We start from the raw sequence: 13,620 nt of genomic DNA on the forward strand, positions 1-13,620 counted from the left end.
AATGCCCACGCATTGGTTGCTCCAGTCACAGATGCTTCATAGACTCGCGTCTCGCGCCGGTCACCCTGATGCTTCTCCCCGCGTGTCTGTGCCGCTGCGCGCGGCTGCTTTACTGGATCCCTGTTACGATCATTATCGTGGTTGTGATGTGGTCATACTACGCCTATGTCGTGCACTTCTGTTGGAGTGAGTAATATTTTTGCAAAATCATTAAAGTTGGTTTAATGACGCAGATTTCGTTTGATTCAAAGGCCAACAGGATATTAAAATGTAGGAGAGACCGAAGTTGATGTAGCCTAACATTTTGTTTCAGCGTCTGTGTAACTCGGTGTTTTTTATGCTTCTCTAAACTTTTATATGATGCTCCTATATTTGACTGCTACAGATTAAATTAGTTCTGAAATCAACAAGTATCACGTATCTGTTAATGTCAGTTACAACTACTACATTGCTTAAATCGTGGACGACCGTTTTATATATTTACAGTTGTGTACAGAATTTGATTAAATGTATTTTTTCAAGTTTATTACGGCAATGACCCCAACCCATAATTTATTTCAGAGCAAAATGCTAAACGAAGAGAAAACATTTGAATTCAAAACGGCAATCAATTAATCAATCCAAAAACCATAATAGATTGTGTGTGTATTACTCAGTCAGACGACTGACAAATGAAGCCTGTGCATAGTACTATTTTGTCAAGTCTTTGCGGGTCCAGTAGAAGTGCATTAGTGGTCGATTGTAGTGATTTCAGCCTTGTTGTAGCTCATGCCATAATGGTTAAATTGAGGCTGTTGCACTCCCCGGTCTCCCTCTTATTTTGGAAAGTCATTGAGCACCAGTTATAAATCAAAATATTTAAAACTGTTCTGTAATGTAGATATGACATCAGATGTTATAACTTTTGAATGACTCTTGTTCATATTTGTGTGCCAGTCCTGCTTACCTGTGCAACGCAGAGAGGTATGAAATCTTTGTGCTGTTATAAATACTTATTGTGTGAAAATATGCACTTCTAAAGTTTGAATGGAAAAATTTGGCATTTGCTTCCTGCTATTTTGATTGATAATTGTATAAGGTATGTACTTATTCTCTCAGTGGTGTTCCTTTGCCTGTTCCACGTGTGTTTTGGGATGTTCTCGTGGTCATTTTGGAAAGCAGTGTCGACTCCACCATCCTCTCCTTCTGTGGAGGTACAGTAGCATTATAAATGGATAGTTCTTAACCAAAAAAACAAGTTCATCACCTGGACCTTCTGGAGAATGGACGCGTAGGCTATGGCTTTTTGAAAATGGTACAATAAGTTTGTACACAGAAAAACAGACTTTTGACGCACTTATCTTGGAGTACCATGTAAATACTATAGTATATAAATGAAGTTCAATAGTATGACTATCTTATACCATTGCTGCAGGACCATAACCACCATAGACAAGTCCCCCCCAATAAACAGATATGGTCAAATTGTTATTGGGATAACAAAGTTTTAAAAGTTAACATTTTTAGGCTCGTCTGCCTTAGTGGTCTTACAGCACTTGTCAATGTCAAAATGATTAAGATGGCCAATCGAATCAAAGAAGGCAGGCTTTGCTGACCACAGAAGCAGAACATGAATTACAGTATGATTTTTCATTTGATAGAGTGTGATGTAAGTAGCTACCGGTACTTGACTTTTATGCCAAATTTTACTGTTTTGAATAAAAAAAATATAGGATTTCACATGATTCATGCAAATTCATAATCAAATGTGACAAGACGGGTAACATTAACTGAGACGTTTTGACACATTAGGCATAAGACTAAAAGGGAATGTGTATAATAAATAATTTTTTAACTTAAAGCCTATCTTTTTTCTTTGGCTTTTAATTGTAGTTGATTTGTGCTGTCTGTTCTGTAATTTATGTTGTACATGGTGTTAAATGTTGATGATATCTTGATCAACAATTGTTGTTTTTAGTGGTGCTGTATGTTGTGAGTATTATTCACAACACCCCCAACCCCCCATCAATTGGTTTGCCCGGCTACAGGCTTGCACCAATGTACTATAGTACACCCGCAGACATTACTTTTTTTGCAAGGGGAATTTAAACTCTTCACAATTTCTGTTGGATTTACCCTCTCAGTTAGAAGAGATGCGTACACTCAGGCTCTTATGGGGGTCAGCCCATCCACTTGCAAGTTATTCAAGTCAGGCATGTCATATGTGACAAATGAGCGTAAAAGAAACCCCTCTCCCTCTCAGAGCACCGCTATCTAATTTACTAATTGTATGTGTGTGTGCGTGGGTGTCTGTGTTCAGTTTCAGCTCTCCTCTTCAGACTCGCTGCTCTTTGAGCTGGAACGTGGCGGTATGGAGAAGAGTCAGATTCTTCTGGAAATCTCCCAGAAGCTTCCAGTTCATACACGTACAGCAACCGGAGGTCAGGAAACCTGTCAGTGCTATAACGGAGAAACATGACAATGTAAAGTAAATAAAATCTCCAAACTAAACTGGACCCGCTCCAAATGTAACTCGATTCACACTGAACCTGTAAACATTAACCTGCTCCATCAGCATCATGTAATTGAGGGAAGACACTGAACTCTAGATTACTCCAGAGACACTGAATCTGCAATTAGTGCATTTTGAATGGCTTTCAGTGAAAAGCATCTGCACCATGTTAGAAGGTTCACTGCATCAGTGTTTCCTGCACTGCTTTGTAACAGAGGGGACTCTGTGATGCCTGTACTGAATACTCAGCACTGTGGCAAAAGAAATGATATTCCAGGTCTGTGTCTTGAGTTTGCAGTCTGATTCACAAACAATGAGTATTATGTGTCCGTTCTTTTTAGTGAATCAAAAAAGGCAAACGTATCAGTGTAGCTCAGATCCTGAAACAAATGGCTCTTATGAGCTTATTGTTTTATTGAATATTTCAAAAAGACAAGTTGCCATTTTAATCAATATCAAACGCTGTCTTAATTTTCAGCTTTATCAGAGAGAGGATTTCTAGATGAGAAATGGAGATTAAAACTGAAATACACCCAAATGAATTGGAAATTTGGAATCAGATTGAATTGGAAACTCTGTTTCAATACCCATCCCACAACAGACTGACAAATAAAATTGTTACTTGCTGAAAATTTGAACAATAATGATGCCTACTGAACAGAGTAATGCTGGTTTGGTGCAAAGTGAGGTTTGGTGTAAAATGACCAAATTATTATTTTTATTTTTTTTAAATTCATTTTACTTTAATACAAAGTAGACAACTTGACAAATGATCAATAACACTAATGTGTCCACAACAGTTAAAGCCAGTTATTTATATATGTTATATTTGTCTATTAAACAAAACCAAGAATTTATTATTTTAAGAATAATAAAATAAATTCCAGCTCACTTACCAATCAATATGCTAACACTTTAGTTTAGGGTCCAATTCTCACTATTAACTACTTGCTTATTAGCATGCATATTACTAGGATATTGGCTGTTTATTAGTACTTATAAAGCACATTAATGCCTTGTTCTGCATGACCATATTCTACATACCTTAATTCACCCATTACCTAACTTAAAAACTACCTTAATAACTATTAATACGCAGTAATTAGGAGTTTAAGGCAAAAGTCATAGTTAATAGTTAGGTAATAGTGAGAATTGGAACCTAAAATGAAGTGTGACAAAAAAAAAAAAAAAAATATATATATATATATATATATATATATGCTTTTGATTGAAGTCCGAATCTTCCAAGATTTTTTGTTACTTAATCTAATCTATCATTATAAGATATACAATCTAATCTTCTATTATAAGATATACAACATAATGAAAACATAACAGTCTCTTATCAAAAAGGAATTAAATTTTCCTAAACGTTGGAGAAAATGTTATTTATTCATATGGTTGTTTGTGTGTGTGTTCATCTCAGCTATCAGGTTCTGTCATCACTGCCAATTGATAAAACCAGATCGCTGCCATCACTGTTCTGTCTGCCAAATGTAAGAATTGTTCTCTCTCTCTCTCTCTCCATTTCTGTGTGCGTATCAGTGCATCTCCCACTCATCTACACACTCTTCCCTTAATGAAAGGGAGAGACGTTGAAATGTGATCTGTGCGTGAGTGTGTGTGTGTGATAATTACAGGATGTTGTTGTAGCGCTCGGTCACATTTATTTGAGTGGACACAGTGAATCTTCTCAAATGAGTTTCGCTCCGTGTCAATATCAGGTTCCCTGCCTTTGATTAAAGTCCAGGTCTGAGTGTGTGTGTGTGAGAGAGAGTGAGTGCAATGGAGAAAATGAATGACTATGTGTGTTTGTGGAGATTTTGTGTGTGTGTGTGTGTGTGTGTGTGTCTGATTACACTAGGGTTTTTATTATTATTTAATGAGAATAGTTCCTGTGGCCTGTGCTCTTCACTCCTGTCTCTCTCTGTTTTGTAGGTGTGTACTGAAGATGGATCATCATTGCCCCTGGTTTGTAAACTAAATTAAAATTGACCCTATTTACTTTCTAAATTCATGCTTCTGTTTATTGTGAATGGCTTATTGGTGTATTTTATTCTAAAGAATAAATAATCTTTGTAATCTATAGCTTAGTAATGGTTAATCAAAGGTTAGTAACATACTCTTCCTGTAAACATCTTTTATTTTCAGCTGTTGTTGCTTAGTCTGTGTAGTCTATTGGGTATTGAAGACAAATAGCTACTTAGATATTTAATTAGCTTGCGTTCAGGGAGTAAAATGTTTTTTTACGTACACTGACAAGACTTGACATGTTACATCTTGTTTAAATGAGTAATGTTGCCATTTTAAAAAAGTGACACTTATTCTCCTCTTCCGTGTGTATGTTGTGTGTTGTTGTGAGCATGTTCAGGCTGAATAACTGTATTGGGTTCTTCAACTATAAGTTCTTCATGCTCTTCCTCCTCTACTCACTCCTGTACTGCCTCCTCATCGTTGCAACGGTTACACCGACCTTCATCCAACTGTGGCTGGTGGGTGACCTTTGTGTCTTTGAATTGCATTTTTTCTTTTAGCTAAATTTACATGCACTTTGAGTGGTAGTGAGTGTCAGCATTTTATTTTGATGGCTGCAACACACTCCAACTTTTGTTAAACTTTTGTTAAACTATTGAAACGGCCTATAATAAGCAGTTGAATTGGTAATAGCTGAGGGTATCTTGATTGGGTATAAAAGGATTATCTCAGTCTTTGCTAGCAAAGATGTGTAAAGTTTCATGAGATAATTGTCAAACAGTTAAAAAAAATCACATTTCTCAATGCAAGATGGCAAACAATTTATGTCTTTCACCATCTACCATACATTAATACTGTGAAAAGATTCAGGGAATCCAGAGAAATCTCAGGCTGTGTAGGGCAAGGAAAGAAAAAACTCTGTTGGTTGTGCGTCACCTTCAAGCCCTCAGACACTGCATGAGAAACTCTGTTAGATACAGCCACGTGCTCATGAGTACTTTGGAAAACTGTTTTCACACGGTCTGCTGCTGGATCAAGAAATGCCACTTGAATCTCTTTTACGCAAGGAGAAATACATCAGTTTAATGTAGAGATGCTGGTGAGTTCTCTGGACCCGAGTTCATCTCAGATGGCCTAATAGACCAAAGGTTTTTGGGAGAAACGGACATTGGGTTCTCAGTCACAAGGACAAAAGGGACCATCCAGACTTTCATCAGCGACAGGTGCAAAAGCAAACATCTGTCCTGGTATTGGGGTGCATCAGTGCAAATGGCATGTGTGAAGGTATCACTGACGTGGAGGTGTATATTGGGATTGTACATAGACATACACTGCCATCAAGATGACATCTTTCCTGGGAAGCAAGACAATACCGGGTCTTATTCAGCACAACGTTTTATATTTTGTAGTATAATGAATTCTTATTTATATAATAATTTGGTAACACTTACAATACGTTTTCATGTGTTAACATTAGATAACTACTAAACATGAACGAACAATGAACAATACATCTCCAGGAATTTTTAAACTTACTTGATGTTAATTTCAACATTAACACATTTTTACAATCAAAAGTTGTATGTTAACAATAGTTAATTTGCTGTGAACAAACAATGACATTTTTTATTATTAAGAAATGTTGTGTAAAATATATTGCTCATTGTCAGTTAGTTCGTTAGCTTCTGCATTTTAATGGGACCTCTCTCTCTCTCTCCCCCCTCTCTCTCTATCTCTCTTTCTCTCTCCCCTCTCTCTCTCTCTCTCTCTCTCTCTCTCTCTCTCTCTCTCTCAGGGCAAGCTGTTTGATAGTTGTGTTAAACTGCATGTCTTGTTCTTGACGCTGGTGTCGGCCATGTTTGCTGTTACCCTCTGTTTTTTGCTGCTCTTCCACATCTGGCTGCTCGCCAGCAACAAAACTACTCTTGGTAAAACCTAAATTTCACATATGCACATTATTTGTATGAGGTTTTGTACCCGTCATAACATATCTTGCTCTCTTTCTCTCAGAGTGGTTGTCAGTCCCCTTTTTTGCGGATGGACCAGGAAGTGAAGCATTTGATGTGGGTGTCAAGGCAAACTTCTTACAGGTGTTTGGAAAGAAAAAGAGACACTGGCCATTTCCAGTGTTTAGCGGGTCAGTATTAAGCAGTAATCACCATTGATGGCACCCATAAACAACCTTCAGATTATAAACACAATTTTTTGCAGAATAATTCAAAAGTGACAGTGAAGCATTTACAGTGCAACAACTGATTTCTATTTCAAATAAATGCTGTTGGTTTTTTTCTATTTTTCTATGAAAAAATGCGTCACGGTTTCTACAAAATATCAAGCAGAACATATGAATCTTCAGCACCAAACCAGCATAATAGAATGATTTCTAAAGGAAAGCTTTGCTATCACAAAAAAAAACGTGTCTATAAATTATTTTCACCAAATCAATTATTTTAAGCCAGTTATTTATATATTTTGCTTTAGTGTGTCAGTAGGAAATATCAGTTTACATTTCCAAACATTCCTTTTGCCATTAATTGTAATAATCCAGTGAGATGTTTGAATGTACAAGGAGTCTGACAACAGCTGGTGTGATCTGATCTCACCATCACAGTCCAAAAACTGATACGGATTAAATCCAGGAGAACTGTAGCAACGTCTCCAAGATGCTTGAAAAAAACGACCTGAAAAACTATGCAGAAGTGTACCTGGGACAAAAGCTGTTTTAAACGCAAAGGGTGGTCACACTAAATATTGATTTGAGATAGTTAATAAAAGTTCATTAATAAATAAAATCTATTTATTGCATTACTTTTGAAAGCATCCTCACTTTACAGCATTTTTACACAAGTGCCCAAAACATCTCACAGTACTGTAGCTTTGCATGTCGGTTTCTTCAATCCACTTGGAGGCATTGCAGCAGTTCCTCTAGATTGAGTCTGTCTCAGTTTTTTCTACTTCATGTATTTACAGACAGACTCAATGATGGTGAGAACAAATCTCTCTGTGTGGAGCAAACCGGATTCTCACTGGTTTATTACAATTAATGGCAAAAGGATTGTTTGGAAAAGTAAACAGATTTTTCCTACTGACACACTACAGCAAAAGATATAAATAACTGACTTTTTTTTTACATTTTCTGGTGAAAATACTGCCTAAGACTTTTGCTCAGTTCTGTGTATATAGATATACAGTATATGTATTTACTATAATAGAAAGCAGCTATTTAAAATTGCACTAATTCACAATATTACTGTTTTTATTTTTGATCAAGTATACAGCCTTGGTGAGACTAAGAGACTTTTAATTAAAATAGTATATTAATGCTTTCTGTCATTTACATTGCCACTCAAGGCTGGTCTTTCAGTAGTTAAGGGAGTTTTAGGCATTCTGCTCCACATTTCAAAGAATAAAAAACATGTCCCAATAATAACTTTTTCCAGTTTTCAGATTAAAATGCCAGTATTGATGAATTTCAATACTGCATTTCCTTGTTAAATACTGTCATTTTCGCTGTTTAGTAGACGGACATTTAATCTAAGCCAGCAGTCACAAACATTTAAGAGTCTGGTTTCACAGACAAGGCTTAGATTAAGCCAGGATTAGGCCTTAGTTCAACTTTTATGAATGTGCCTTCAAATAAATCATTACTGGTATGAATTTTGAGACAAAAAAATTGGCATTGACATTTTAAGATATGTCAGAGGAAGTTGCTTTCAGTTTAAACGGCTCAAACCTGCATTTTAGTCTGGATTAGTTTAAGCCTTGTCTGTGAAACCAGTTTAAGCCTTGTGATTTCTTTTGATGTAATGCCACAGCACAGATGCCGTAGCTTATGTTTACCAACTGTTTCTTTTATATCTATCACAGTCAAGGGGATGGACATTCATTCCCCTTGAGATGGCAGATGTCGGCTCGCAGTCCTTCAGTGATGAATGGAAGTGGGCATTGTGTCATGGAAGGAACTGTGGGTAAGAAATATATTATCTGAATCATATTTCAAAATTTAACAAATTGATTAATCAATCCAAGTCCAGTTTCCCGAGAGAGTCATCCAATTATGTGTCAGCACTGTAGTCAGAATGGTTTGGTAAATCTTTTATTTAGAGGGAGACTGAATTTATCCCAGTTCTCACGCTGTCTCTGAAGGTGATCTCCTCTCTGCTTCTGTCATTAACTTAAGTGTGCTATCACAAAGAGTAGGATTACGAACACACATCCTCTAAAATTCCCCCAGTAACTCTAAATAGCACTCTGAATAGTCTCTTTTTTTTAATTCTCAGAAGTAACTGACCGTTTAGGGGAGAATAGTAAGGAATCTCAAACAGTAGAGCGTTGGCGCTTGCAACGCCAAGATCATGGGTTTGATTCCCAGTGAAAGCAAGAGCTGATAAGAATTTAAAATGTGTACCTTGAAATGCAGTGTAAGTTGCTTTGGATAAAAGCGTCTGCCAAATCTTTTTTTGAATATAGAATTTTGGGAAAAGGAGGTTCAGACTCCAAGTATATACTGCCCCCATGAGGCCAATCCAGGGCTGCACAGCCTAATCGAAAATTCTGATTTGAGCCATTTGTATCATTCTGTTCTGCCATCAGTCTCACCGGAGGGGGTCTCGGTTACCATAGCAGTGGATGACTAGAAATGAAATAAGGTAGGAGAACTGCTTGTTCTGCATTTTCACCAGTGTTCAAATGAAACTAAATTAAATCCAAATAATAAAAACGTGTTTTTGTCTTTCTAGGTTAACGAAATGTGTTGTGTGATTTTAGAAAGATCTCAGTCACAGGTTAAGCTTACAGGAGTGGCGGCCGGCCGGCCCTCAGGGAGAACGAGGGGTGAGGGTGAACACCTGCCCGCATGCTCAGTTTTCACCTGGAACACTTCCTAAGGGAGCGATCGGGTCTCCGAAACCTCTTTTACTGATCAGGGTGTGAGAGAGCTTTATCAGGTGTCGTTGCTCAGCGATAATCTTTCAAATTCAATATTTTTGTGCTGAAATGTAGTGGTTTTTCTGTTGTAGGATTGGATTCTAGCTTTATGGTGACACTATTAAATAATGTCTTATAGATTAATTGAATAACAGATTTTATGAAAATAAAGGCAATTCATTTAATAAAAAATATTTTTATTTGCATCATTTTTATTTGAACACAGTTTGTTTTAATCCTGGTGGTTTCATGGATAAGCACATGTTTTTGAAAGATCACATTAAACATGGATAAATACATAACCAATAAAAATACAGAGGCCAGCCCTGATCAACCAATCTCACACTCACACAGACACTTGCTGTGGGCTGGTCAGGCTTCAGATGAATCCAAGTGAACTTGTGTGGAACTGGTGGTTTGTCAGTCTGTGCCGAAATACCTCTGGCCAAAATGTGTCGGAGCGACAGCGTGAACTTCAGTTGTCAGTATAGTGATGTCAGGAAACTCCTGAACAATGGAGCGTGCACCTGCACACATTACACACATTGTTATGGATGTGCAGTGAGCACTATAATTAAAAAACAAATGGACTTTATATAGATGAAGGAAGAAAATAAATGTTTTTTCTGCAAGGGTGCATTAAATTGCATAAAATTTAATCAAAAGTGACATTAAAAACATTTATAATCTTACAAAAGATTTCTATTTCATATTACTGCTTTTGAACTTTTTAATTAATCAAAAAGTCCTGAAAACAAATGTTTCCACAAGCAGCACAACCATTTCCAACATTGATAATAATAAGAAATGTTTCTTGAGCACCAAAATCAGCATATTGGAATGATTTCTGAGGGATCATGTGACACAAAAAATGTAATGGCTGCTGCAAAAATAACTTTGCTCTCACAAGGAAACATTGCATTGTAAAATAGATTAAAACAGTTATTTTAAATTGTAATGTTTCAAAATATTGTGGTTTTACTGTATTTTTGATCAAATAAATGCAGCCCTTGGTGAGCATGATACCTTTTAAAAATCCTCCTACTGGCCCAAAACGTTTGAATAGTAGAGTATATCATTTATAAGTCAAGGCACCTTCATTTATATAGCACTTTTTACAATACACATTGTTTCAAAGCAGCTTTAAAGTGATAATAGTAAATTAATGCAACAAAGATTGTTTTGGCTTTACAGCGGCTCTAAAAGAAAGGCATTGTCTAGCTTACCTAGCAAGTACATTTTTAATTTATTAATTTCTGTTGTAGAAATCATTAGTCATTAACTTAGGGCCGCTTACACAAAACTTTTAATGTGTTCTGGCTGTTCATTTACACAACAGTTTTGGTGTCCTGAGAACGCAAACTTTGAAATAGGAAAGTGCAAGTTTTTCGAAAACGAGTTTTAAACGAGTTTGCGGGCGCGTAGTCTTTCTTACAAAGTGACATTGGCAATTAATTGTCTGGCATGCATAATACAGCGTTTTTAGTCGTGTCCGCATATCGTGTGAACAGGAATAATTTTTATCACGTTTTCATCTGTACAGAGGAAAAATGTTTGTCGTGGAAAAAAAACATGTCGATGAGGCCTTCGCAGGGATAGTCTAGTTGACGGTCTCTGCTGACACTTCAGGGCTGCGTTAAAAAGTTAATATTACTGAGAATATTTCAAATATACAGCGAAGTTCAAATTGTTTCATAAATGTCCCTTGTTTGTTTGTTACCAAGAGTGCTATTAACATGTACTAAGATAGATCAAATACAGACATTTCTGATGTGATTGGCTTGTAAATTAGAATACAAATCAAGTATTCACCGTTCACGGTGTTTGTGTCTTACCGTGTGGAGTGGAGAATAGACTCAGTAGTATGATATGTTTGGCCAGCAGGCCGTGTTCATTCAGCACCCGCACCGCTTCTATCACAGTGTTGCCTGTACCTGAAGACATACAATAAATGGTCTCTTTAAATGCCATATTTGACCATGTTTAAATCCAGATTTCCCCCCAGAAAATGCAAAAAAGTCGCTCAAATTCCGGCTTAATGCCTTGTTATAGAGGTGAATTACTCACTGAGAATAGGGTACATGAGCAGAACTTTCCTTCTGCTGATGTCAGGAGGAAACTTTGCATAGTAAACTTTGGCCTTTTGTGTCTCCTCATCACTCTGGATCAGAATCTTCCCAATACGGATTGACCTGCAGCAATCTCTCAGGCCTTGCTCCATGGCCTCACCTGCACACATTAACATATGTGTTTAAGTATAAAAGACATGCACACTAAATAGGGCTGTAATTCGTTTTCCATCATGGCTATGCGTGTATGTATTTGTGAGAAAGAGACTCACCACTCCTCATGATGCTAACCCCACAGTTTCCCTTTTCAAATTTCACACCCTCATATTTATGCCCTGCATGAGGAGTATAGAATGAGACTTTGAATTTGGACAAATTCAACAGCTGATGGCAGCAATGCCATGTTCATATGCAAAAGGAGAGGGGGGTAATTACCATGGTAACAGGCTCACCTGTTGGTGTGGTTACTGTGCATTCACTGTATGGAAGCTGATTGAGACCCTCTTCCACCACTAATCTTATCTGAGAGCAAAACAAACAACCAATCAGAGTAGAGAGTAGCAAACCAAATACAGAACATATAGTCAAATAAAAAAGCAATCAGGGAATGTGAAGCGTAATCAATCAACCATACATTCACTTTGTGTTGATCGCAACATTTCTTGTGTGACCTGCCTTTGTTAACAAGGTCTTTATTAGAATAATGGCTGGTTAGACCGTTAGTAGGATATAAGACAAGACCACAATTCTTTACCATTTTTTGGTGATGCTTACCAATCTATCGGCACAGAACACAAAATCACCTCTACTGGTAGTTCTGGGTGAGACAGAAGAAGAAAAGGCACTATGTGACAAACTATTGCAATATATAATACATGTTGATTGATTTGCAACCAAATGACATGAGGCTATACAAGTTACCAGTTTATTCCATGGACATTTTAGATACATTCTGATAAGTTACAAGTTTATGTTCCTGTACACATGAAATTATATAAAGGTGCATTATGATACAGATCTGGCCTATGGGGACACGAATGTGCACTCAATCCGTTTAAAAGGCGGACTGGAGACTCACTTGTCCCGAATGATAGTCTGAAGTTCTCTTATTTGGTCATTTAATGGCAAGAGTTTCAGCTGAGGTCCTATTTGTCCCTGGATGTCGCTCATGGTTTGGTTTTCACACGGTTCCGTGTCATCTTGACAGGTCTCGGCAGCAGCGCTACTGCGGGCGAAGCGGACGTGCTTCGCGGCGTGTTCGGGGCTTTCACTGTTATTCAGTTGCTGATTATGGCACGGCATCTTTTCGATAAGATCCGTTTCCATAGGACTAAAACCACAAGAAGGAAACACTACACGAAACCACCTGGTCCAATTAAATGATGGCTGTTCTGTTCCACGGATGAGGTTTTCAGTGATCCACTATCTCGCCATGTCTATAGCTGAGCGAGCGGGGGAGACGCATGAGACATGACGCACGCTCCCGGGAACAACAACCTGACGTCATATCCTATGTTCACATGATTGGATAGAAATTATGCCAATCTGAATCTCACTGACGTAAGGGGCGGGACACTGCGGCCCTTCACTTGCAGTGAATTCATAGGGTAATTACCTACCTATTTTTTTTACAGTCTATGGTAATTACAAGGTAAAAGATAAAAATTGCTATAATGACAAGATCAAGACAATATGTTTAATCACATCAGCAGTCCAGAACATATGGTACATTCCAGGAAATATTTATGCATCTCAAACATACAAAACCAGATACAAATAAGTGTTTGTAAAGGTAGCGTAGTTGCAAGTTCTCTTATTTGCATGAGAAATTAAGATACGTTTTATTTTCAATAGGCTATTTTAAAAATGTTGGCTTTTAAACTAATTTACAGTTTAAAGTAACTGCATTTAGTTTCGTGAAGATTGTTTTTATTTTCAATATGATGGATTTGTCCAAATTGCGTGTGTAGTATCACCAGTTTCGTGAACAAAGGTTATTTTAATTTTCAACTTGATGGATTTTTCTAAATTTTGGTTTTCAGATTTCCTTGCTGATATTTACTTATTTGTTTAAAGTAACTGCGCATGTAATACCAGCTTATAAATAAGCAGAAATAAACTAAATCTGCAGAGACCCCTAGCTGATGCTTGGAGCTTGTG

At 37.2% G+C, this 13,620-nt stretch overlaps 2 protein-coding genes across 9 annotated transcripts; one reads left to right on the plus strand and one right to left on the minus strand.

Annotated features, from left to right (window-relative positions):
• The first annotated feature begins 60 nt into the window (after positions 1-60).
• Positions 61-9,569, plus strand: zdhhc15a (zDHHC palmitoyltransferase 15a). 8 transcript variants are annotated; one of them, XM_079606869.1, is made up of 12 exons: positions 61-186; positions 937-963; positions 1,099-1,193; positions 2,300-2,420; positions 3,918-3,987; positions 4,430-4,462; positions 4,854-4,983; positions 6,261-6,393; positions 6,476-6,602; positions 8,333-8,433; positions 9,059-9,114; positions 9,233-9,569. In XM_079606869.1, exons 1-11 carry the CDS (start codon positions 69-71, stop codon positions 9,100-9,102), a joined length of 999 nt encoding a protein of 332 aa, XP_079462995.1. In that variant the 5' UTR covers positions 61-68; the 3' UTR covers positions 9,103-9,114; positions 9,233-9,569. The 8 variants fall into 8 exon arrangements, with proteins under 8 accessions (XP_079462995.1, XP_079462990.1, XP_079462991.1 ...); XM_079606864.1 differs by having other exon boundaries at positions 8,936-9,114; positions 9,205-9,555; XM_079606865.1 differs by having other exon boundaries at positions 8,936-9,114; positions 9,233-9,555.
• A 2-nt stretch (positions 9,570-9,571) lies between these two features.
• Positions 9,572-12,971, minus strand: uprt (uracil phosphoribosyltransferase (FUR1) homolog). The gene is made up of 7 exons (XM_079606887.1): positions 12,539-12,971; positions 12,235-12,277; positions 11,913-11,982; positions 11,733-11,795; positions 11,459-11,620; positions 11,227-11,325; positions 9,572-9,918 (listed from the first exon to the last, which is right to left on the minus strand). The coding sequence occupies exons 1-7, from the start codon at positions 12,784-12,786 to the stop codon at positions 9,812-9,814; spliced, it is 792 nt and encodes a 263-aa protein (XP_079463013.1). The 5' UTR covers positions 12,787-12,971; the 3' UTR covers positions 9,572-9,811.
• Between the last annotated feature and the right edge of the window lie 649 nt (positions 12,972-13,620).

This window comes from Phoxinus phoxinus, assembly GCF_949152265.1.
Source record: "Phoxinus phoxinus genome assembly, chromosome: 3".
Taxonomy (NCBI): domain Eukaryota; kingdom Metazoa; phylum Chordata; class Actinopteri; order Cypriniformes; family Leuciscidae; genus Phoxinus; species Phoxinus phoxinus.